General features: G+C 36.9%; 1 protein-coding gene across 20 annotated transcripts in view; it reads right to left on the bottom strand.

The window, feature by feature from the left end:
* Nucleotides 1–25,904, bottom strand: part of SCEL (sciellin) — a 152,663-nt gene that overhangs the window by 59,216 nt on the left and 67,543 nt on the right. For 18 of the 20 annotated variants that reach the window (XM_078147216.1, XM_078147214.1, XM_078147212.1 and 15 more), the window contains 4 exons: nucleotides 8,342–8,422; nucleotides 6,656–6,709; nucleotides 1,974–2,021; nucleotides 508–567 (listed from right to left, as the gene is read on the bottom strand). In XM_078147216.1, the coding sequence (XP_078003342.1) occupies nucleotides 508–567; nucleotides 1,974–2,021; nucleotides 6,656–6,709; nucleotides 8,342–8,422 (243 nt within the window). The remainder of the gene's footprint in view (nucleotides 1–507; nucleotides 568–1,973; nucleotides 2,022–6,655; nucleotides 6,710–8,341; nucleotides 8,423–25,904) is intronic. The other 2 variants (XM_078147207.1, XM_078147208.1) reach the window with 2 other exon arrangements.

Raw genomic sequence — 25,904 nt, 5'->3', positions numbered from 1 at the left:
AACAACCAGATCCAAATACACAATATAAGAAAAATAGTTCACTAAATAGGATGTAGAATAAAAGAGTGATCAACAATGCTGCGTATGTGTAGAGTGGGGGAAGGGATAGGGAAAGGGGGAGGGTTCCCCAACAGAAAAATGCCCTGCAGATCCTAACTATATTTAGTTCACTGGACTGACCCATTAGTGTTCATTATATATAACTAATATCTAGTTTGCATGGAGCTTGTATTTTAAGGAGATAAAATACTGACTTAGATAGCTGTAATATATATTATCACATAAGAGGGTTAAAAAAAAAAGAAGTGTCATATGAGATCTGAGGAGGAAAGTTTCTAAAGAAACATAATCACACCACAAATAAATGAATAAGTCTTTTAAATCTACAGTATCCTTTTAGTATTTCTATGCCAGGAAACAAAATTCCCCTTTAATTAAAGATTACAGGACTGAAAGAAACTGTCTGGATGATAATATATCTAAATTAAGAGATAAATCAAGTCTTACTTTTTATCAGTTTGTTCTGCCTTAGGATTTGTTCTGAAAATGCCATCCAAGCCTTGGTTCCTTTAAACATAAATATAAACACACACACACACACACACACACACACACACACACACACACATACATCAACCTATAGTCAATGGTAGCATAGTCACTTAATTTGGCAATAACATTAAATTCAAGAGATTGAAGATTAAAATCAGTTTGGAATAAATGGCCCAACTAACAATTTCTAAAGACCATGGTACAGCAATCCTTGAATGTATTGAGCTTCAGACTGAAGCTCAAGAAGGTTGTCACTTATTCCAGGTCCCACAGCTAATTAGTAGCAGAACTGGGACTAGAATCCAAACCTACTAATTAATTGCTAATCCCTAGCTCAATACTTTATTTTTCTGCTTTGCTTTTATTAAAACTGCCTTTTTGTTTTGGTTAACATTTTTAAAGTTTGCTTTGCACTTTTCTCATTCATTCATTCTAATTCTGTACGCTAAAAGTTATTTTAGCATATTCTTGCTAAATTCTTGAAAGTTAACATTGAACACAAATTAAATCATTCACTACTGCCTCATAACATTTAGGGTAAGAGATACAGAACCAGGAAATAATACACAAAATGGTTGCAATAATACAAATGACAATAAGACTAAAAGGCAACTGAACTCAGATTAATTGCAATAACCAATCTTCATACTATTGGATAGGTGAGGAAACATATTTAACTCATCTTAGAAGAGAGATAACTAGGTGTCAAAGGATAGATTTAGAGCTGAAAGGTCTTGTACATCATCCGGCTCAACTGCTTATCTTAGAGATGAAGAAAAGGTGTCCTTGAAGAGTGAAACCACTTGTCCAAGGTCATGCAGGTGACAAATATCAGAGTTGGTTGGGGGACCACAGGTATAGAATGTTATATATGCTATCCCAGCTGTTTTGTTGATCAATTTTGCTTAACTTCTTAACTTTGTTATAAGGGAAGATTCCATAGGTAGAGCATACGATGGGAAATTCCCATGGTATAAAAAAAATGGCTTAAACTGAAGTTCAATTAAAATTTAAAAAACAAAATAGGCAGATAATACTTATTGAAATAATAAATGTTCTGTTAGAGTCTGATCTACAGTGGCAACAGTGCCCATTTACCAAACCAAGCCAGACATATATGTTAATGGGAAAAGATATTTACAGTCTTCACCTTCAACTCCATAACAATAAACAAACACAATAAAAAAATCTATACTTAGTAATCCTAGATTTTTTTTAAAGCTACATATGCTTTTGATATTCCAAATCAATAGCTCTTTTAGATTTTCGCATACATGGCTGCTATTAAGGTATTTGTAGGTTGCTTTTCTTAGAGCCAGTGCATTTCCCATTATACTGACACACAAATCTCACATAAAGAGCCACAATGGATTCTGTTTAAAAAAAAAAACAAAAAAAACCCAAGCTCTTTTAAATCTTACCTATTCATGTTTTTGTTCATTTTGATGAGATTATCCAAGTCTTGACTTCTGGGAAAAAAAAGAAATCCACCATCAATGAAAATCTACCCAACAACAAACTAGGTCTAATTGTGAATTCAATTTACTGGAACTATTCAATCAATTTATAATCTATAAAGGGAAAATTCCAACAAAAACATAATGCTTTAGATTTTCCAGATGACCCTTCGAAAAGATAATTACAAATAAGTAAACAATGGCAATTTACTCTCTTGTCTAAATCTCTTTCTATGGATATGAAAGGTTCTCATAATAAGGTAACAACAATGAAGATTTATTTTACCTTCACTCATCACCTCTAAGGATTTTCTATGAAGGTAAAGTGAAACAGAGATAAAGTAAATTGATATTTTAGTTTCTTTAGCTGGGAAAGCATCTCAATATAGAACACTTTAGAGAACTAACTGTAAGAAGTCTCTGAAAGTAGTCGGGAAAATTCTGACCTGAGGAGGCTGAATAACTGTCTTCTTTCTTAAAATTGGCATTGATTCCAGAAAATTCAGCTGTGATTAACAGATTCAGTTCAAGGTGACTAAGTCTAATCAGAAACCAAGCTCATTTCAGGCAGGAAACAATGAGCTAATCTTAAAGGCACCTCCAAGAACTTAATTATTTTTTTAAAAAACATTTTTATTATTTGCCGATAAATTGATACTTGACAGATAGTAAACAAAACAGTCACTTCCACTGACAGCAGAACCAAAAAGGAGAGCTGTTCATGGAATTGCAGATCTCATATGCGAGTTTGGTTTTCTGTTTAAGGATATAAGTTCAATATGTAGCTTTCAAAGCTGTCCTGCTTGCCTGGACTTCTTTCTGATTTTCCTTCTTTTTTCTTCTTTAAAAAAAGAAAATTGCCTCAATGGCCCCCTTTTCTTTCCTTTTCTTATTTTGCTACTCTATCCTTCCTAAATCTCCCTTCCAAAGTGGAAGGCAGGGAGGGAGGGAGAGAGGAAGGAAAGAAGGGAGGAAGGGAGAAGAGATTAAGGGAGGAAAGAAGGAAGGAGGGAAGAAGGAAAGAAGAAAGGGAGATTTAAATAATTTAAACTATTGGGAATGGCCCCTGACTATTACAGCCGTATAACAAAACCCAACAGTAGGCTCTTATATTCGTCACTGCTCTTGTCTGCTGTTACCACATAAGGAACTAGGGGGATTATTATCTCTATACTTTGATCTTTTAAGCCCAAAGCTTTTCCCCTTACGTCTGTTTCATACTCTTTTTCTTCAGTAAGTCATCATTACATTTACAGCTACAGCACAAGAAACTTCTTTACCAAAACATAAGAAATCAAGAAATCTTGGAACAAGTTGCATTTTTTTTTTTACTAAATCTGATGTTTCATCCATGTAGTGGACTCTTTACTAACCCAGACTGGAAAATATTCTGCCATTTACAGTTTTAACAAGGTGCCTGGTACACTTAATAAATGCTTGTTGACTGGTTGTTTGATTTAGAGATTTTCCTGGGGCACTTCGTTTAAGTGACTTGTCCAGAATCACAGAGTTGGTATATTTCAGAGATAGGACTTGAATCCAGGTTATTCTGACTCCTGGGCCAGCCCTCTATCCATTATGTCACACTTCCTCTTTACAAGCTACATTAAGGCAGACAAATTAAACAGAAAACTACATCTATTTTCAGGAGGAATAGTATTTTCGACATTTGTTGATTGTTCTGAGGCTTTGTCCAGTGGTGTGCTGGAGCCAACTTGAGCTGGCTTGCAAAAACCAACGGTTAAATTTTCAATGAAAGCATTTACACCACAGAAATTAGCAAATACTACAAATCAGAGCTTGATTTATTGTTTGGTTGATTATCCAAACTTTAGAAAGTGGTGGAGAAAATGTTAATAATACAGAGTTGAAAGTATGTTGTGGGAACATTTGGTGGGGATTGGGTGGTGGGGGGGGGATAGGTTGTTAAACATTTACCAGCACTCTTGGCCTTCTCTACTGGTCTACTTCAAGCCCTTTGAACTCTGCTTCTGAGTAACCAATTCTCTTAGAAAATGAAGTCCTTTCTGATTGTTTCTCTAGAGATAAATCTTGAATTAAGGCTGAAGCTGCTTTCTCCCTGATACCAGGAGTGGATAGCTCTATACTGTGCAGGATCCCAAACCCAGAACCTTTTGAAGTGGTTTCTTTTCACTAGATGTCCATCCTAGGTTAAAAATCTACAAAAATGTTTTTCCTACCCCCATATTTTATTAACAACTCATCCTTTATGGCTCTTCATATCTCTTTTCCTCACCCATATCATCTGTCCTCTAACCTTGGTCCACAATTGATTCCCCAGAGCTCTATCAACACCAAGTTGTCTCTCACATTTTTCAGTTTGTTTTCTCCTTATCCATCCTAATCCCAGGTGATCATTTACTTAACAAAAAATGTATATTTATAAAGTAGCATGAACTTATCATAAAGCTTGCTTTCAGACCAAGTGACTGCCATTTTGATGCATATAAATGTAATGGGGGAAGTGGGTTTCATCATAGCTGCATCCCAGAGTTGACCTTGAATAGGGGGATTCCAGGGGCTCCTTGAGTCCCTTCACCTCTGTTTGCTGAATTGTTCTTGCACTAGAAAGGTGCCTGGTACAATAGTATAACAGTCTAAGCAGATCCTTTCATGCCTTTGACAATATGGTAATTTAGAAACCGCCACAGAATTGAATCCTTTAAAGTGTATTATTTGTTCAATGGTGGGATTGATGACTGAGAACAAACAAAAGAAGAGCCAAAGCTGCTGCCCCTGTCATAAATTTGATTACCACTGTATGCTTGTTCAGAACAAATGATATCCATTCCCCTGACACACTACTCCATTGTTATTTTTCCTTACTTTAAATTCTACTGACTAACATCTAAATTGTTGAATCTTTCTGTATCAGCTGGGGAAAGATGAAACATAGAAGCTCTATAAATCTTACTCCTTGTTCTTTATGATTATGCTGCTATAGATCTGGACAAGACTGCCAAGATCTCTCTCTGTCTGTCTGTCTCCATCTCTGTCTCTGTCACTTTGTCTCTGTCTCTCTCTGTGTGTCTGTGTGTCTGTCTGTCTCTGTCTCTGTCTCTGTCTCTCTCTGTCTCTCTCTCTGTCTCTCTGTCTCTCTCTCTCTCTCTCTCCCTCTCTCTCTCTCTCTCTCTCTCTCTCTCTCTCTCTCTCTCTCTCTACCTATCTCTATCTCTTTCTCTCTCTCTGTCTCAAAATGAAATTGAGCAACTAGGTAGTGTGATGGATAAAGTGCCAGGCCTAGAGTCAAGAAGATTCATCTTCCTGAGTTCAAATCTGGCCTCAGACACTTACTAGCTATGTGACCCTGTCCAAGTCACTTAACCCTGTTTTCTCATCTGTAAAATGAATGGAAATGGTAAACCACTCCAATATCTTTGCCAAGAAAAACCCAAATGAGGTCACAAAAAGTGGCACATAGCTGAAACAACTGAACAACACAGATCATGATGAAGCCCTTAGTGGTTAATTAAGCATAATGATAATTTCACTCTGAGTAAAGAGATAGAAGAGAATGAAGAAAGAGCAGTAGCAAAGTGGCTGGAATTATCACCTAAATGGTAAGTTGGGGCCAGATCATAGAATCATAGACTTAGAGACCAGAAAGGCCACCCCCCTCATTCTACAGATGAGGAAACTGAAACAGAGAAGTTAGGTGATTTGCCCCGGGTTATACAGCTAATAAGTGTCTGAGACGGGATTTGAACCCAAACATTCCTTATACCAAATCCAGTGCCCTATCTCATTGGAGGTCTTGAAAACCTGGCCGATAAGATTGAACTCTTTTTTCCATAGGCAATGGAAGCCTTGGAAAGAGTCTAAGGAGAGTAATGACATGGTTAAAACTTTGCTTTAGGAAGAGTAATGTGGTAGGTATGCAGAGTGGATTGCAGCAGGACAGTCAAGAGACAGTGAGAGCTTTGGATAGTGGACTGAAACTGGAATAAACATTGAAAAAGAAGTTTGTCTTCTGGCTCTTCTTTTGCTAGATTCCATGCAGACCACTCATCACCCTTCTATTAAGACAAAATTATCTGGGAAAAATATAATATAATTGAGTAGTTTACACCTTTTAAAAAACTATTTACACTTTAGTTTACATTCAAAAAGTGGGTTTTGGGAGTCACCCAAGTCTCATGAATAAGCCATTCATATATTGTGTCTCAGCTGGTCATTTCATTTATTTTATTTTAGTTCTACGTTAGTGGCCAATCTTGTTTGGATCTCTGTATAATCCCTGTACTGTGTTTGGAACTTGGTTCAGAGACAACATGCTGAAGTCGAGTCTGAAGATGGAAATTTCTGCTTGGATTTGAAGTTGTGGGGTTGGCTTTAAAAAAAAATTAAAATAAAATTGTTGAAGGCATGGGAGTGTCTGAAGTAACAAAAGAAGATTGTTTAGAGAAAGTAAAACAAGTACAATTAGCATCTATTTAAGGTCAAATGCCAATTTCATCTACTATGGAGATATTTGTATTGGGAGATAAATGCTTTCCCTCAGAATAATTTACAATGAGAGGCACTGGGATTTTGATAATAATAGAAACTCCTAATGTAACACATTAAACATGCTTTCACTAAGCATTGAGGGAAAATAAAAAACTAATGGATTCCGAGGATCTTACCCTTTGTCATTTTTACCAGCATCCGCTTTGGTGATGTCATCCAGATCTTGTTTTCTTTAAATAATGTAAAACCAGAATACATCAGCAATAATAGGTAGCCACCATATGACTGAATTAAAACCATTCATTTGTTTCCAACAAGTTAAAATGGCTTTATTCAGGAATGATTCAGCTGAATGGAATAAACAATTACTTATATTGCAAACAATTTCAATTGTCTGGATCTTAGTTTCAATTCTCTGGGTCTTTGTATGACAAGAGAGTTACATGAAATGGTCTCAAAGGTGCATTCCTGGTCTAACATTCCATGACCACATCAAGTCTATACTTTCAATGAAGGTCAGCTCTGATGCTTCTCTGTGGCCCAGCAGCAACCTTTTGCTTCTTAAAAACTCCACCAAAGGTAAGTTTTGACAAGTGATATCATAATGGAACAACTTTATATGAAGTAGAGAGAAGCTATGAGGTTGCCAACTGAAATGAGAGCATTTAGAGTTCCTATCAAGAGACTTGAATTTTGCTAACCTTGTATATTTATTTTAAGTCAGTGAGGTGCTTTTGGCCACAGCAATTCACAGAATCATGTATGGGTTGCAATCTGCACCACAGGAAGGAATTCCCAAATCAATGAGATCATAGTTCCATTTGAATATTTAAGTATTTATGGACACATGAAGAGGTTGCAATTTGTATCATTTGAAGGAACATCATTGATAACATCGTAGCTCTTTTGAAATATCAAGTTATGAATTCTATGCCAGACCTCCTTTAGTAGTAATTTATAGCTAGGTTTTAGAACTACCATCTTGTGCTCACTGAAATTACATTAAACTATTTCCAAAAATTACATTAAAAAAACATAGTATTAAAACATATTTCATGTCCAAGTAAATATAGAATTGTGGACATAGGATTTTATACCAGAGCTAAACTACACTTAATTATATATGCAAACAATGTATTGTTTGCCTTTCTGGGCCTCCAAATGGAAAAGGAAGAACCTATATCAATCATCATTCAATAAAGTTCTACCAGAAAAGCATTGAGAAAAGTTTTGTTTCAGCCAAAATAGGTTTATATTTCAAGTACAGTCACAAAATTAAGCATGAAATGGGAATCAGCAAAGTTAAAATGTAGAAACCAGAGTTTCTTTTAACAATTTATGATCAAAGATTATCTTTGGTCTTTTTCTATGTATTTGCCTGGCCTTCTTATATTTTCTACCGATTCTCAAGAAACCATCTTCAACAGTTATTTTTCCTCCAGAGGCTGTGTCTTAATTACAAAGGAAACATTTCCTTTACATGTTCTTTCACTTAAATTATCTTGCTGTGATTAAAGCAATTTCAAATATGCGAGTTGTTCTAATTTCATTTTAAGGACACTGGTGAAGGAATGGATAGCTTAAAATAGGCAATGAAGTTAGAACAAGCCATATGAAATGTAATTCCTTCCATATGGAAGTAAATTCACTGATCCGTGGATATGGTAGGTTAGCCCCTACAGAAGAGATTGGACAAATTCCCAGGATGCCAGGCTACCAAGTGGGGTTTCTAGGGGCAGCAGAGTAGCTAACAGAATATGCTTTGGTGGGAAATTAGTGGATGCTTTCACTAGACATCACAGTCTGGTTTGAATGAAGCAGAGTAACATTTAGTACTTAGCATGGTGTCCCTATTAGCTTACCTATTGTCCTGTCTTGCCTGTGGAGGTGATGGAACTGGAGAATAAGGCCTTGGGAGTGTTAGGGGAAGAGCAGTTGGTTCCCTTTAAAACAAAAATAATCATTTCATTATGCAAAAATGATAATTTTCTAAGGCCATAAACTATACACCTTAATCTTAAGTAGAAATATAACCTGTAACCTAATCCAGCGCTGATCACCAGCACATATGAACATCACTCCATTACAACGTGTAAAAGGAAACAGGGAAGAATCCATAATGGACAAAGCTTGGAAGACATGAGATATTAAGATTATGGAAGGTGAAAAAAAATGCAGTTTTGACTTTTTTTTCTTAGCTGCTTTCAACTCCAACTTGAGGTACAACACATCCTTTAAACAGATTAACACTTCATGAGAATTCTTTGCTAAAGCTTTGGCATACCAGCCTAGTAGCCCATGAGCATGATAAGTAGCACTCAGGTATCAATATATAATCCTCTTGGGTAATTAAGTCAGCTCCTCCAGACTGCTAGGAAAACAGTGGCAAGTGTTTTCAATTCACTGGCTCTCAAGGAAGGATGAGCTAGTGCTCCAAACTAAATCCCTGCCTAAACACTATCAACACAGGAGGCAAATAAATATTGCCAGGTGGAACCTTTGGATACAGCATTAGAATAGTATTAAGAGTAGCATGGTGCAGTGGGTAAGAGTTCTAGCCTTAGAATAAGGACAACACGAGTTTGAAGTCTACCTTGGATATATATTAACTGCGTGACCTTGGGCCAGTAATCAAATTTCCCTGTGCTGTCAGTTTCTTCCTCTGAAAATGTTGAAAATAAATAGTACCTACCTCACAAGGTTGTTGTGAGGATCAAAAGTCTGCATAAAGTTCTATGAATTAGCTATTACTATTATCTGAACCAGCATTGTAACTCCAGAAGATGGTCATGGGCATATTTTATCTCTGATTGGAGCCAGAATCATATTAAAGGCCTAAGAATATGACATGGAGGGGCACAGGTAGTAGTCTAGAGACTAGAAGCTTTTAAATTTGTACACCTAAGGTTGGCTTTACCTATCAATGACTTATATAGTAGTCAAGTACTTAGGTGATTTGAGGAACACTTAGGCTTTCTTGCCTCTATGTATCACCATTCCCAGCAGGCATGGGAAGAATGCCTGAAATTCCACCATTAAAGATTTGTGTCCTTGGGTTAAAGCTTGGCTTTCTTTTAAAAAATGTAAGTGCTTCTGAGAGGGGTGTTTACTTAAAAAGCCATTTTCAATCTTTAACATTTTGATGTGTTCAACAAGTCCCTATGTGCCTGGCACATAGGAGGTGCTTAATAAAGTCAAATTTACTGACTGAATTAATTTGCCAGTGAAACTTCAGGGTTTATCAGCTAACTGATAAGGTGTAGAAGGTGACTAGGGAGTAGGAAGGGTAATTTGTTATTGCACGAACGCCTAAGGGAGGAAGATGAGCGACTAAGATGGCAAGAAGAATTCACAAAGGGGAGATAGTAAGGTGACCTACTTTGCCTATTTCACAGTTTAGTGCAAAGTGTAAGATGATTTATTACAAATCTTCGTCTGCTAAACTTTCAACATTTTAAACAGGCTACATTCTCTACCAGGTGATCAAAATGCTGATGGTAAATGTAGGAAGAGAGAAAATCCCAGAAGAAAAGATAATAATTGGAGGGACTTAGTCCTGGGATGTGTCCAAGAATGACCAGGATAGAAACAATGGTTGTTCAGAGTTGAGAAGGAGGAAAAAGAAGGTTTGACAGGGAAGTAAAATTTTATTCGGCCCTAGGATGCATTTTCACCCCTGCTGGGACAGAGGCCAGTCAATGCCAGGTTTATTTCAACCCACCTCAAAGGGGCCTTCATTTCCATCTATGTGCTGACAAGCACAGATGACAAAACTGAGGAAGTCCAGAGCCAACTGCGAGGGCTCATTCATGCCCTGCCAAGAGCGCAACATGCTGCCAAGCACGGGCGATTTAAATGCAAAAGCAAAGGAGGAAGCTGGTGCTCTGAATGTTTTCGAGAGACAGGAAGAGAGAGGTACTAGGGTAGAATGTTCCTTGCAGACAAATGCTTTGAGAATCCTCCTTTCTTTGTGAACATCGACTTCCCCACCAAGACAGACCCAGGGAGTTCTCTAGAATTATAGCTTCTTGACTAGAGTTGTGCAGAAAACAAAATTTTAAAAACCGATCTAACTGAGCTTTTTACAACGTTCAGGAACAAAAGGCTGTGCTTGATTTTCAGATAAGACAGAAATAAACTCAAAAATCATGACTATTTTGATGAAAATGCTTCCTATTCATTTATCTTAAGCTGCTGAATGATCCTGCCTTTCCTTGTTGATTTCTTTGACCATGACATCAAGACATGCATGGCTATATAAAATAGCTAATTTGATAAAGGAAGTCCTTTTGTTATTTACTACAGCAGAGGGCTTAATTAAACCAGACAGGACTAGATCTCACCTAATGAATTACTCTTTTAGTGTTCAGTTCTTTATCATGTTGTTGTTCAGTTGATTCTTCGTGACCCAGTTAGTGCTTTATCCACTGCACCTCCTAGCTGCTCATATCTTATCATATTTATCTCCAATTTTTAACCAAAAAGAGATATTTTTCCCCATCAGACCAATATGCTTTCAAAGATTTGCCTATCAATACACAAGGTACCTAGTAACATTTGTTTGGTCAATAGACATTTTCAAGGTATTTTTAAAAATATGTATTTATTTATAACAAAAAAAGTCTATATTGATCATAGCACCTATTATCTGAGCATTATGCCAAGTATTATGGGATATACAAAAGAAAAAAAAAACATAGTCTTGGCTTTCAAGGAGTTTGTAACAAGGTTGGAGAGACAAAACATTACAATGTACAAAAAATAATTATAAACTATAATCAGGCCCAGTTAGCTAAGTGCCAAGGTTGTATAAATGCTATAGAAGTCAAAGGAATGATTGATATGCGTTGACCACTCTCTTCCAGATACCCTTCCTTTTCTGAGTTTTTCCGGCAGTATTGTCTCTTGGTTTTTTTCCTACCTATCTATATGCTCCTCATTCTCCTTTGATAGTTATTCATTTATGTCAGGGCAGCTAGGTGATGCAGTGGATAGAACACTGGGCCTGGAGTCAAGTCCTAAGTTCAAATCCTGCCTCAGACACTTAGCTGTATGACTCTGGGTAAGTTACTTAACCTTATTTGCCTCAGTTTCCTCATCTGTAAAATGAGTTGGAGGAGGAAATGGCAAACCACTCCAGTATCTTTGCCAAGAAAACCCCAAATGGAGTCATGAAGCATTAGACATGGTTGAAACAACTGAATAACACAATGATCTATTGTTATTACTATTACTGCTTTTCCTTCAATTCTTTGCCTGGCATCTGGGATGAGGAATAGGGGGAGGAAATCAGCATAGTTAAGAGGGTGTGCACACACACACACACACACACACACACACACACACACACACACACAATTGTCAACTCCAGATGTGAAGTGGAAGGTGTAGGGTGGATCTCTATTGACCTCATCTGCTAGGTGAAAAGCCTCTGTCCCTGGAATAAGGGAAAGAAGAGATTGTTTTTAAAGAAAGGTGTAATAAAGATTACCCTTTCTCAGTTTTCTGTTAATGACTAATTTAACCTTTTATAGTAGAATTTTTGGCCAACCAACAATGTTATCTCATAATAATGATTTGATTCTCATGGAAATAGTACTCCCTATAATGATGTTTCACCAGCACGGCGGTTTTGCAGAACCAGTTAATACACTAAATAGAATATGCCTTTATAGCAAATACTAAGGACTCCCAAACTCCATGTTGGATTACTTGGGTCTTTTCAGACTGGAAAATTGGTCATTGGCTGCTGAATTATTTTAAGGCTTTTTGACAAGTTGGCAAGAAAAGTCATCTGTTATTCAACAATCTCGTAACCCCTTTTGGAAACCTATCAGGCAGGATCACTTGCCATTAGAGGCAGGGTTTCTTTTTTTTTATAACAAAACTATATTAAGAGTTTTCTCAATGTGCAGATCAACTGTTATTTTGCCTTGTTCATGCAAAAATCAGTGAAATTCAGCTCTTTCCATCTGTCTCAGTTCCTCTCAGAAAGGCCAATAAACTAAAGTTCAAAATATCGGAAGCCAACATTGCTCATTATTGTTAAATAATGGAGGGCAAAAGCCTGTATCCTCAAACATATAAGCTCCATACATCTGTATGTAAGAAGACAGCTTTTGTGTACAAAAATGAAGGAAGGAGCTGTTGAGGTATTGCAAGACTTTTCAGTCCAAGGAAACAAGAAAGCATCAGATTTTTAAAAAAATCAGAACGTGGTAGAGTTGAACAAAAATAGTGCTGATAGTTAATAGATCTGGGTTTTAGACTTAGTTATTTAACAAATTTGCTGTCTTATTTCTTTTATATTCTTGGTTTTCTCATCTAAAAATGAAGTAGTTCATTTTTCCCTAGTTACTTTCCAACTCTTAAATTTAGTAATTCTGTTTGTAAGCTGGGAACTGCATTTATTATGCCTACAGGACTAAAAAGAGATGTTCTCAATACCAACATGTGTTAGCATATTAATTTGATGATTCTGAGTCATCTTCCATGCATAAAATTATTTTTAAAATGTAAAACCAAAATGCACATGTATTTGTAAACACTAAAATAATTATTGCAAAAGTTAATGAATAATCTATGAATACAGTAAAATATGAATACAAAACTCACTATTACAGTATCCAGTTTTACTAACAGATTTTATCTCAGGACCTTTTTATTCATAAAACATTATAAGTTAATGCAAAACAGATTTCAGTTGAACAAGTAAATAATAAAATTTTCACTCATTACACTACTAGATTTATAAGTGGATGGTACCCAAAGGGTTAACAATGTTAAAGTTATATGGAAAGGGTTAGTTGGTTTTGTGGTGGTGGGGTTTTAAGCATCATTTATAGCTTACAGTCAAAAAATAGCTGCAGAGCAAGGTTGTCATGGCAACTCACAAATCAATCAAGCATTTTTCTTTTAATTGTCCACCAATCAGCTAACTGTAAAGGAAAGGAGAAGGAGGAGGAGGAAAATATGTGAAACAAGTGAAGGAAAAGAAGTAAGATGATGTGTAGAAAGAATTTAATTAAGAAATTATTGTAATTTTGTTGTCAGATACTTGGGATGTTAGGGTGAAAATGGTTATTAAAAGCATTTTTTTCTTTGCATTTTGACCATCGTTCTAGAAACCAATGTGTGGTCACTGATTGACCAGAGTAGATCATTTTTGAGTATGTGCTGGTAAATAAGTACTTTATATTCATTTCTTAGTAAATTTCTGAAAACATCTTTGGTTATCAGTCACCCATCCACAGTCATAAGCCTGAGTTATATGGTTTATTTTGATTTAACTGGATGGAGGATGAAGAGAAAAGGTTGCATCACATTTTTGGTGCTAAGGGCTTTTGAGGGGAGGCATAGGAGAGTGAGACAAGGTCAATTTGAAGAAAAATTGGCAATTATAGATTTATAAAGTTCCCTCAGGGAACCTCTCCAAGGTTGCACCCCTGATTTTCCCCTCAGACTTTCTCTATAATGTCTCATAAATCTCTCCACCCTGGAAGCTCACTACATCTCTGTATTTCACAATTTGGAAGTACTTCTCTCTCTTGTCCTTCATTGGCTGGCTCCTCTCCAGGCTACAATCCTGATCCACCTTCTGGACTTCCTCCAAAATAGTCACCATGCCAAGTATCTTCATTTCCTCATTTTTATGTATTGCCTAGAGTGTAAGGTCCTTGAGGACAGGGACTGTCTTTCTTTCTTTCTGCTTATAGTTGTATTTCTGGCACTTAATACAGTGGCTGGCACATAGCACTCAATAAAAGCTTGTTGACTTGACTTGGGATACTGAGGCCTTTCTCTGAGAGATTTCCCTTGGGGGCATTAGGAGATTAGGAGATTTGCCCAGGGCCATACACTTCCTCGTGTCAGAGGCAGGACTCCAACCCGGGTCTTCTTGTCTCCAGGGTCATCTCCTTTTCTATTTTGCCATGCTGCCTTTCTTTATGCTGTGTTCTGATATAAACAATGACTACGTTATTAACTTTCCAAAAAGAAAGTAACTATATTTCATTCGTTTTTCTGAACTTCTTAAGAAACTGGATCCCTCATCTAAAAGGAACATCTTGAAGACCAAGTAAAAGGACTTCTAGGAGGTAAGAGTTACCCTTTTTGCCACGTGTGCTGCAGGTTTGATCCCATTTTCTCCTGGACTCTATGCACTTGTGGGAAAATACAGTGGAGACTTTTTTTGGGGGGGCATTTTATTCCAACTGTTCTTCCTGTATCAGTAAATAATTCTTCCTAAAAATAACTTTAAAAAAACTTTCTATGCAATTGAGACACATTTTACACTTTCTTAGTTCAAGACTAGTAAGTGTTATTCACCTTCCAAAATGACTCTAAGTTTGAAAATAGATGAACAACCAGAAAAACAAAGGTGTATACTAGTGATTATTGACAACTAATTTTCTCTGGAGGAAGGCAGAACTTCCTGATAAATATCATAAAGGCAGTAGATATGAGGGGAGGAAACAGTGGGAGTTGGAGGAGGAGAAAATGAAGGGGACATTTCCTAATTGCAAATTTCAACAGTATCCAATAATTTTCATTATTCACCAAATTTTATATTTTTCTCTTATTCTATATTTCTTTCTCATATATACCCCAGGCACATTCTTGTCTGCTGTTTTGCTATTGCATCCACCAGCCTGGAAAAGGCAGAGCAGAGACTAGAGACCATGTCCTTTGGGCTCTAGAATTCTCATACTGGGCTGCACTGTCCTGCTTGGTAAATATGTCCTGCTGTATGTAGCTGGCCCCAGATGTACTTCATTTTATACTCTGGCTACTCCTCTTCCCATTCACTGCTTTCCAGTTCTGGAACCATAATCAGATCAATACTGCTGTTACTAATAGAAAAGGTTCACATATCAATCTACTCCTTTGTGGCTTCCCACACCATCCCTGTGATTTTTCAAATGAAAACATTTCTCCCTTGCTCTCATTTTCTTATATGTCATCTTCCTCTATTAGAATGAGAATATGGAGAGGCCCCCTATTGTATCTATATTGATTACATTCCTTTGCACATAGGAAGTTCAGGGGATACAATAATTAATAACTGCTTTTTCATTCATTGATTCATGTATTATGCCAGGTGATTTGATTCCTTGCCTCATTTATAGTTCTATGTATTAATAACGAAATATCTATGTTGTACATTGTAATGTGTCTATGACTTAGTAAGATAAGACTTAGAGAATTGACAGAGGCTCAGAATAGAGAGTGACTTGAACACATTTACACTAATGACTATCAAAAGTCTGATATGAACCCAAATCCTCCTGCCTCTAGCTCTAGCATTCTTTTTTTTTTGACTAGGCAATGGGGTTAAGTGACTTGCCCAGGGTCACACAGCTAGTAAGTAGTCATGTGTCTGAGGCTGGATTTGAACTCAGGTCCTCCTGAATCCAGGGCTGGTGCTCTATCCACTGCACCACCTAGCTGCCCCTAGCTTTAACATTCTTATCCACTGCTCAAATAAGAATGAGGATTTTCCTGAAAGAATATCTAAACCTATCATACCTTCTTAGATGTTTGTTTATTAGGAGAACTCATTGTAATAAAGAGTTTTAGCATTCATAGCATTAGGCTAGAAATAGGCAATCTCCATGGTGCCACTGACCATAGTGTTAGATGAAACTTCAGCAAAGAAAGGAAGATTGAGGCAAAGTAGGCATTTAGAAAATGCTGCATTAACAATCATGGATCATATCTTAAATACACAACCCAGAGAATAATTATAAATAGAAAGACTGAAGACAGGGTATATAGTTTCCTCAGGAAAATTAATTGCCGAATAAATGATAGAGATAATAATCACTGTACCTTCAGGAGATGAAGAGACTATAATTTGCTGGGAAAGCTATGTGGGGAAAAAGTGAAATTTGAGCCACAGCTTTGGATGGGTAGGATTTGAATAGATGGGAAAGAAAAAGAGAGCATAGTCAAGGAGGGAAAAAGAATATCAGTCACCCAAGTAGATTAGTTTGACCAGGTTAGAAGTAGGTATGTGTTGAAGCCATCTAATAACAATTCTTGAAAGCTAATTGTTAAATTTTCCACATAAGCATTTATATCTCAGAAATATCAGACACTAAAAGTCAGGGATTGATTTATTGTTTTGTTGGTTTCCAGGCTTAAGAAAGTGATGGAGAAAATGTTAATAATGCAAATTAAACTTAAAAGTATGTCATACAATTTCCCCCCTCCCCGAGCCAATTATTAAACATTTACAAGTGCACCACTAGTTAGAAGGCTATATATACCATGTAAAGCTAGGATGGTCATTTGAGATCTCAAATGCCTGAGTACAGAGTTTGAATCATGAGATAATCCTTAAAGGCTTTGAAGATTGTTGAATAGGAGAGTAATACAATGCATGATGTGATTTTTAGGAAGATCAATCTGTCAATAAGTTTGTAAAGTGGATTTGATTGGACAGAGTATGATTGTCAATAAGTAGGCCATTGCAGTAGTGTAAGGCAGAAGATGATAAAGGTCTTACCTAGACCATTGACAGAAATATAAAAGAAGGGACAATTGGACAGACAGGAAATAAAGGTAGCAGGTATAGACTGCTTAAAGAGTTAATACAAAATGAAATGAAATGAAAGAGTTAATATGAAAAGGAGAAAGGAAATGGAGTCATAGTGAGAAAGAGCAGGGGGCCGCATGAAGGTACTAGGTTTGGGTTTTTGTGTTTTAAAGATAATGGAGCCCTGAACACATGTGAAATTGGAGAAAACAAAAATGTTAAATCAGTCAGAAAGTTAATTTTAAAAATCTGTCCAGGTTTGCTAAAAAGCCATTTCTTAACCTTCAACATAATAAGAAGCACAAAAAATAAGACAGAAAAGTTGTAGTTTCTCAATTTCTCAAAGGAAAAGCACTTTAAAAATCAAGAGTTTTATTGTTGTATTAATATTATTCTCTCCTTTTCAGCAGGTAAGTCTGTAGTAGTGTTGCCTCTCCTGACGAAGAAATGTTCTGTAGTACACATTAAATGTATCATCTATGGCTCTAAAAAAGGAATGAATGTTTAAACTGATCAATCTGCTCTTATAGCAACCTTTTGTCCTTAGCTCTAGTGCTATGGGTGTCAGCTGATGTGCAGAAGAAAGATTACAATTCATCTCCTTTCCCTGGTTGAATCACGACCAATAAACTATAAATTGCCAGGGCAAACAGCCAAATGATGTCTGTTTTCTGCAGGCACATCTCAACTAGCTCAACTGAATTAGGAACATGAGAAGTGAGCTTGTGAATAGCCCTTTAGTTCCATATGCTGTCAGGTTACAAAATGAGTTGCTTAATAATGATTTGCTTTAATAGATTAATAATGAATAGAGGAATAAAAAAAGAAGTGATTTTGGAAGCATGGTTAACACTGTGAATAATAATTGTTGGCTATTTCTATCAGGTTAAGATTTGGTGGATACAGAAAAACTCAGGATTAAAAAAAGTTGAACCTCAAAATTCCTAGGCTGTCTTCCCTTATTTTTTTTCTCACCAAAACCTCAGACAAAACATGTCCAAAATGGAAATCATTCTTCCCTGCCCAGCTCCAACCTGCTCATCCCTCATTTCTGTTGAGGATACCATCACTCCCAGTCATCTAGGTTTGCAACCTCTGCATCGTCCGTGACTCTTCCTTCCTTTGTCCTCCCCATGTACAACCATTTGCCAATTCTTGTCAATTCTAAAACATCTCTCGTTCATACACTTCTCTATATTCACATAGCCACCATAAAGGGGTGGGGAGGAGCTGTCCTCATCTCTCTTCATTTGAATCCTGCTTGTTCTTTGTAATTTTGTTACATTTTAAAAAAATTTTTTTGGGGGTGGAGCCAAGATGACAGAGTAAAAACAGGGACTCTCCCTCAAACTCCTCCAAATACCTGTAAAAACAACTCTAAACAAATTCTACAGCAGCAGAACCCACAAAAAGACAGAGTGAAACAAATTTCCAGCCCAAGACAACCTAGAAGGTCACCAGGAAATGCCTATTGCACCAGGCTGGGAGAGGAGTACAGTCTCAGCAGCAAAGACTAGGCCCCAGCAAATCCAGAGCAGGCCTCAGGGGACTGAATCACAGGCAGCTATGGCAGTTGCCAGACTTCTCAACCCACAAATGCCAAAGACAAGTTAGAATGTCAGTAGGAAAGGTCTGTCAGACCTGGGTGAGAGAGGAGTGAATTCCAGCCCTGGCCCCAGCACAATTCCTGGATGGCAGCAGTGGTAGCTTTTGAGCTCTCAGCCCCCAGATTGTAAGGGGATGGGATCAAATAATTGATCAGAAGGAGATTACAGGGGTCTCTTTGCTGGCATTGAGGCAGGATTCTGTTGCTTTTCCCACACTTGGATCTGGGTCACAGCCCTGGGTGGCAGTCCTGGGATGAGAAGGAGCACTGGCATAGCAGAACTTGAGGCAGAAGTGAAGAGGGGAACTCTTCTCATAGTTCCAGGGTATAAAAGGGTACTTGTGGTCACACACAGACAAGAACACAGGCCAGGACAGGAGTAAACACCTCTCCTTAGATCATACTACCTTGGAAGAAATGAAGACTTTAGTCCCTAGAACTATCTCTGAAAACAGCTGCACAAAACCCCTGATGCTTGGAACATTTCGTTCTTCACACTGGAAGCAGAGCCCTACCTTAACAAAGAATAAAAAAGTCAAGTAATTGTCAGGGAAAATGAACAAACAGCAGAAAAAACTCAAACTATAGAAACATACTTTGGTAACAAGGAAGATCAAAACATATGCTCAGAAGAAGACGACAAAGTCAAAGCTCCTACATCCAAAGCCTCCAAGAAAAATATGAATTGGTGTCAAGTCATGGAAGAGTTAAAAAAGGATTTTGAAAATCAAGTAAGAGAAATAGAGGAAAAATTGAGAAGAGAAATGGGAGTGATGCAAGAAAATCATAAAAAAAGTGTCAACAGCTTGCTAAAGGAGACTCAAAAAAAAATGCTGAAGAAAATAACTCTTTAAAAAAATAGACTAACCCAAATGGCAAAAGAGATCCAAAAAGCCAATGAGGAGCAGAATGCCTTAAAAAGAAGAATTGGCCAAATGAAAAAGGAGTCCAAATGCTCACTGAAAAAAATAATTCCTTAAAAATTAGAATGGAGCAACTGGAAGCTAATGACTCTATAAGAAATCAAGAAATTATAAAACAAAACCAAAAGAATGAAAAAAATAGAAGACAATTTGAAATATCTCATTGGAAATACTGATTTACCCAGGAGAGATAATTTAAAAATTATTGCACTACCTGAAAGCCATGATAAAAAAAAAAGAGCCTAGACATCATCTTTCAAGAAATTATGAAGAAAAACCACCCTGATATTTTAGAACCAGAGGGTAAAATAGAAATGGAAAGAATCCACCAATCACCTCCCAAAAGAGATCCCAAAAGGAAAACTCCCAGGAATATAATAGCCAAATTACAGAGTTCCCAGGTCAAGGAGAAAATATTGCAAGCAGCCAGAAAGAAACAATTCAAGTATTGTGGAAATATAATCAGGATAACACAAGATTTAGCAGCTTCTACATCAAGGGATCAGAGGGCTCGGAATATGATATTCTGAAGGTCAAAGGAGCTAGGACTAAAACCAAGAATCACCTACCCAGTAAAACTGAATGTAATCAATGAGGGGAAAAAATTGATATTCAATGACATAGAGGAATTTAAATGGCATTCTTGAAAAAGAAAATGAGAGCTAAATAGAAAAATTGATTCTCAAACACAAGACTCAAGAGAAGCATGAAAAAGTAATCAGGAAAGAGAAATCATAAGAGACTTACTAAAGTTGAACTGTTTACATTCCTACATAGAAAGATGATATTTGTAATTCATGAGACCTTTCTCATTATTAGGGTAGTTGGAGGGATTATATGTAGACAGAGAGCACAGGGTGTGTTGAATATGAAGTGATGATATAATAAAATTAAGAGGTAAGAAAGGAACATACTGGGAGAAGGAGAAAGGAAGAGGTAGAATGGGGTAAATTATCTCATGTAAAAGAGACAAGAGGGAGCAGCTAAGTGGTGCAGTGGATAGAGCACTGGCCCTGAAATCAGGAGGGCCTGGGTTCAAATATGGCCTCAGACCAAAAACTTGACACTTACTTGCTATGTGACCCTGGGCAAGTCACTTAACCCCAATTGCCTTTAAAAAAAAAAGAGGCAAGAAAAAGCTTTTATAATGGGGAGGGAGGTGAGAGGAAATGAGTGAACCTTACTCTCATCAGATTTGGGATAAGGAGGGAATAACATGCATACTCAATTGGGTATATACATCTATCTTACCCTACAGCAAAATAGAAGGGAAGGGGAAAGGGGGGGGTGATAGAAGGGAGGGCAGATTGGGGGAGGGGGTAATCAGAAGCAAACACTTTTGAGAAGGGACAGGGTCAAAGGAGAGAATAGAACAAGCAGGGAGGGGGATAGAATGGAGGGAAATACAGTTAGTCTTACAAATGACAATTATGGAAATGTTTTTGATGACTGCACATGTATGGCCTATATTGAATTGCTTGCCTTCTTAATGAGGGTGGGTGGGAATGGAGGAAGGGAGAGAATTTGGAACTCAAAGTTTTAAAAAACAGTGTTAAAAATTGTTTTTTACATTCAACTGGGAAATAAGATACACAGGCAATGGGGTATAGAAATCTGTTTCACCCTATGGAAAATAGAAGAGGAAGGGGATAAGAGAAGGGGGGAGTGATAGAAGGGAGGGCAGATCAGGAGGAGTAAATGCATGTCATCTTGGGGTGGAGAGAGGTTAGAGATGGGGAGAAAATTTGGACCTCAAAATCTTGTGGAAGTGAATGTTGAAAACTAAAAATAATTAATTTTAAAAATTTTTGGTGTGTAGTTCTTTCCATTTATAGACTATTGTCTATTTATAACATGATGTAGACAACTGAAATGATAATAGCAGATATTAACTTATTTAAGAATTATGCCAGGTAGATCAAGCTGGGAATTACTAACCCATTAAACAATCAGATGTTTAAATCAGAATATTGTTTGTTTGTACTCATTACCACTCCCACCCACCTCCTCCTAAAAGTTAGCACTAACAAAGAGCTCAACAGGGCAAGCAGCTCTGAGAATTAGGGGGAGGGTTTATCCCATCTCTGTGTAGTTAAACAATTAATATAGGAATTCTCATTGAGACTATTCAACATCCCAAATGCCTGCTGTTACTGACTCTAAGAACATTTCAACAGGGAAGGGTATATGAAATGAGGGGGAAACGATATCTGTGTCGTTAAGGACAACAGTGACTAATGCCAAGTACATTTGACTGCACATAGAAGAAAAGCAAGATAGAGAAGCATAGAAAGATTTACATTTAATGACACAAAGTGAATTAAGCAGAGCTAGGAAAACATTATATACAATAAATACAATGATGTAAATGGAAAGAACCACAAAACAATTTTAAAATACTGAAAAATTATAAAGAAAAGCTTGGCCTTGAAGAAGACATGTGAAAAAATATCTACCAACTCCTTTACAAGGAGAGGAGAAGAGTGATGTGCTAATTTTTTTTCTTGTTCTTCCTGTTTTTCTCTTAAAAAAAAAATCTTTGTTACAAGAGATGGCCACATGAAGAGTTACGTGGGAGATAATCTAGGTAATCTTAAAACATATCAACAAAATATTATTGAAAAAAAAGAAATAGATTGACCTTTCCAAAGACAATATTAGACATTGCACCCTCAATTGCTCAGAAATTATTCTCTCAACTTTCCCCTTTCTCCCAAATGTCATTCACTTATTCATCAAATGCTTACTGAGTATCTATTGTGTGCAAGGCACTATGCCAGTCGTGAAAAAAAAGATGACCAGAAGACAGTCCTTATTCTGCTAATAGAGGAAATGATCTACACACATCTATAACATAAGCTAAACATGTAATAAATGGCAAAAAAGACAAATTAACAAGGTGCTGTAGGAGGTAGTAGAGTAATCTCATCACGTTGTGGGGGGAGTGGTGGTGATTCAGTGAAGAATCACCTGAATTGCTGTTCAAGTGATGTCTTGAAGAATGAGTAGTTTCTCAGCACATGGAGAAAGAGGAAAAGAACATTTTAAAGGAATGGAAGAGCAAGAGCAGAAGAAAGGAGACAAAACAGTATTAGTTGTATTTAGACAATAAAGAATGATCCAATTTGACAAGACAATAAGGTATGTATAATGAGTAGGAGAAGACTGAAAGCCTGGAAGGAAGATTGGGCCCAGATTCTGAAGGCTCTTGAAAGACAGGCTAAGCAGATAGTGCCAGTTTTTGACCAGCATTATAACATGAAAGGCTTTTGAGTAAGAATGACCTTGGAGGTGGGGGGTAGAGACATAATAGAACCAATTAGAAAATTATTGCAGTAGCCTAGGAGTGAGATAATTAAAGTCTAAACTAATATGGTGGTAATAAAAATAAAAGGAGGAAAGTAGAACCGACATAAAAATACCTAGGTATGTGAGGTGATGGAAGAGTCAAACAAAAAGCCTTTGTTCACATCTGAAATGCTCTCCTCTCCACACCTATATTGTTGAAATTTTGACTCACCTTTCAAGAAGGTCCCGCTTAGTTGCAGCCTGAACTGATTGTCCCCAAACAGAAGTAAGCTTGTCTTGCTAAAAAACTTTCATAGCTTCTATTCATAGATAAGTAATGCACTTTTGATATTTGATTGTATGTAAGTTCTGTGTGGGTGTGTGTGCATGTGTGTGTGTTTCTTTCCAGTCAGATTGAAAACTTCTTAAAGAAAGGGACTTCTTTATATTTGTATCACCCCTATTGTCCAGTACAGTGTTTTGACAATAGCAATTTAACAAACAGTCTTGAGGATTAAGGATTTAACAAATGTTCATTGAACACATATTGAAGTGATTGTCATAGAAATCCCATAATAAAATTGCCCTCTACATGGTATTTATTTTAAATTGTTATATAGAATCATATTGCCCGTGCTGTTTTACCTATTGTATGACAGGAACAATTGCTTACCAGAAACTTTTGATGAATCTGTCTGGTGTTGAACTCCACTTTCTCCCTTTACCACATGCTTCCCAGTGTTTTTCCAGGTCAGTGGATGGCTGGGATGATCATATGTCACAGCTAACTTCGAAGAGTGATATACTAGACAAGTTAGGGCTTTGTATTTATCTTCAATATTTTCCAAAGTCCCTTCCTGGATCACTGCTTTATTGTGGCAGACCAGCTCGCATAGTTCAATGAAACTGAGCATGCAGGGTTACCCAAGATGGACAGGTCATAGTGGAGAGTTCTGAGAAAAGGTGATCCACTAGAGAAGGAAATGGCAAACCACTCCAGTATCTTTGCAAGAAAACACCATGAACAGTATTTAAAAGAAATGACATTGGAAGATGAACCCCTCAGGTCAAAAGGTATCCAACACATTACTAGGGAAGAGTAGAGGACAACTACAAGTAGCTTCAGAAAGAATGAAGCAGCTGGACCAAAGCTGAAAGGAAGCTCAGCTGCAGTGAGTCTGATGACAAAAGGAAAAACTGATGCTATAAAGATCAAAATTGCATAGGAACCTAGAATGTATGATCTATGAGCCAAGGTAAACTAAATACGGTCAAAATAAAAAATTAAACATCAACATCTTGGTGTCAGTGAACTTAAATAGATGGCAATGGGTGAAAATAATTCAGGTGATCATTACATATACTGCTATAGGCAAGAATCCCTTAGAAGATATGGAGTAACCCTCACAGTCAATGGTGAGAACAGCAGTACTAGGATATAATCTCAAAAAGGATGGAATGTTATCTGTTTGAATAGAAGGCAAACTGCTCAACATCACAAATCTATGATCCAACTACTGTTGCCAAAGAGGCCAAAGTTGATCAGTTCTTTGAAGACCTACAACATCTCCTAGAAATAACACCAAAAAAAAAGATGTTTCATTCATCGTAAGGGATTGGAATACTAAAGTTGGACATCAAAAGATAATTGGAATAACAGGCAAATTTGGCCTTGGAGTACGAACTGAAGCAGGGCAGAAATTAATAGTGTTGTCAAGATGACACTCTGGTCATAACAAACACTCTTTTTCAACAACCCAAAAGGCAACTCTACACATGGACATCACCAGATCATGAATATTGAAATCAGATTGATTATACGCTTTGCAGTCAAAGATGGAGAAACTTATTCAGTTAAAACAAGACCTGGAGTGGACTCTGGCTCAGATCATGAGCTTCTTATTATAAAATTCAGACTTAAATTGAATAAAGTAGGGAAAACCATCAGACCACATAGGTATGACCTAAATAACAACCTTTATGAAGCTAGGATTACAATCAAGAATCACTGACCCAGAAAAACTGAATATAACACTTTAGGAGAAAAAAAAATAGATATTCAATGAAATAGAGGACTTTCAAGCATTCCTGATGAAAAGACCAGAGCTGAATGGGAATGTGACTTTCAAATACAAGAATCAAGAGAAGCATAATAAAGTAAACAGGAAAGAAAAAACATAAGGGATTCAATAAAGTTAAACTGTTTACATTCCTACATGGGAAGATGATACTAGTAACTCCTAAAAATGTTATCATTATTAAGGCAGTTAGAAGGAGTATAGATAGACAGAGAGCACAGTTATTAGTTGACTGTAATGGGCAATATAAAAAAAATTAAGGGGTTAAAAAAAGGGATGTAGTGGGAAAAGGTGGGAGAAGTAGAATGGGATAAATTATCTCACATAAAAGAGGTGCAAAAGAGCTTTCACAATAGAGGGGAAGATGGGGAGAGGGTGGCAAGCAATGCTTGACCCTTGTTCTCATTGAATTGGCTCCAAATGGGAAAAATACACACATTCCGTTGGGTATAGAAATCTATCTTACCTTACAGAGAAAGTAGGAGGGGAGGAGGATAAGAGAATGGAACAGGCTGATACAAGGAAGGGTGGTTTGGGGGAGGCAGTGGTGAGAAGAGATAGATAAATTGGGGGAATAGTAGAATAGAGGGAAATACATAATTAGTCGTAACTGTGAGTGGAATGAACTCGCTCTTAAAATGGAAGCAGATAGCAGAATGGATTACATGATTTAGACATAAAGGGTGATGTCATAAACAAATTAAGGGAGCATGAAATAGTTTACCTTTCTGATCTACAGATAAGCAGAGAAAACATGACCAAACAAAAAAGAAAGAGTATTATGGGATTATAAAATGGATAATTTTGATTACATTAAATTAAAAAGATTTTGCACAAACAAAACCAATGTAGCCAAGATAAAAAGGAAGGCAGAAAACTGGGGGGGGGGGGATTTACAACAAGTTTCTCTGATAAAGGCCTCATTTCTCAAATATATAGAGAACTGAGTCAAATTTATGAGAATATGAGTCATTTCCCTATTGATAAATG

The sequence above is a fragment of the Phascolarctos cinereus genome, unplaced genomic scaffold (assembly GCF_003287225.1).
Source record: "Phascolarctos cinereus isolate Bilbo 61053 unplaced genomic scaffold, phaCin_HiC Scaffold_7;HRSCAF=346, whole genome shotgun sequence".
NCBI classification, from domain to species: Eukaryota; Metazoa; Chordata; class Mammalia; order Diprotodontia; family Phascolarctidae; genus Phascolarctos; species Phascolarctos cinereus.
This window is presented reverse-complemented; position numbering and strand designations above follow the sequence as displayed.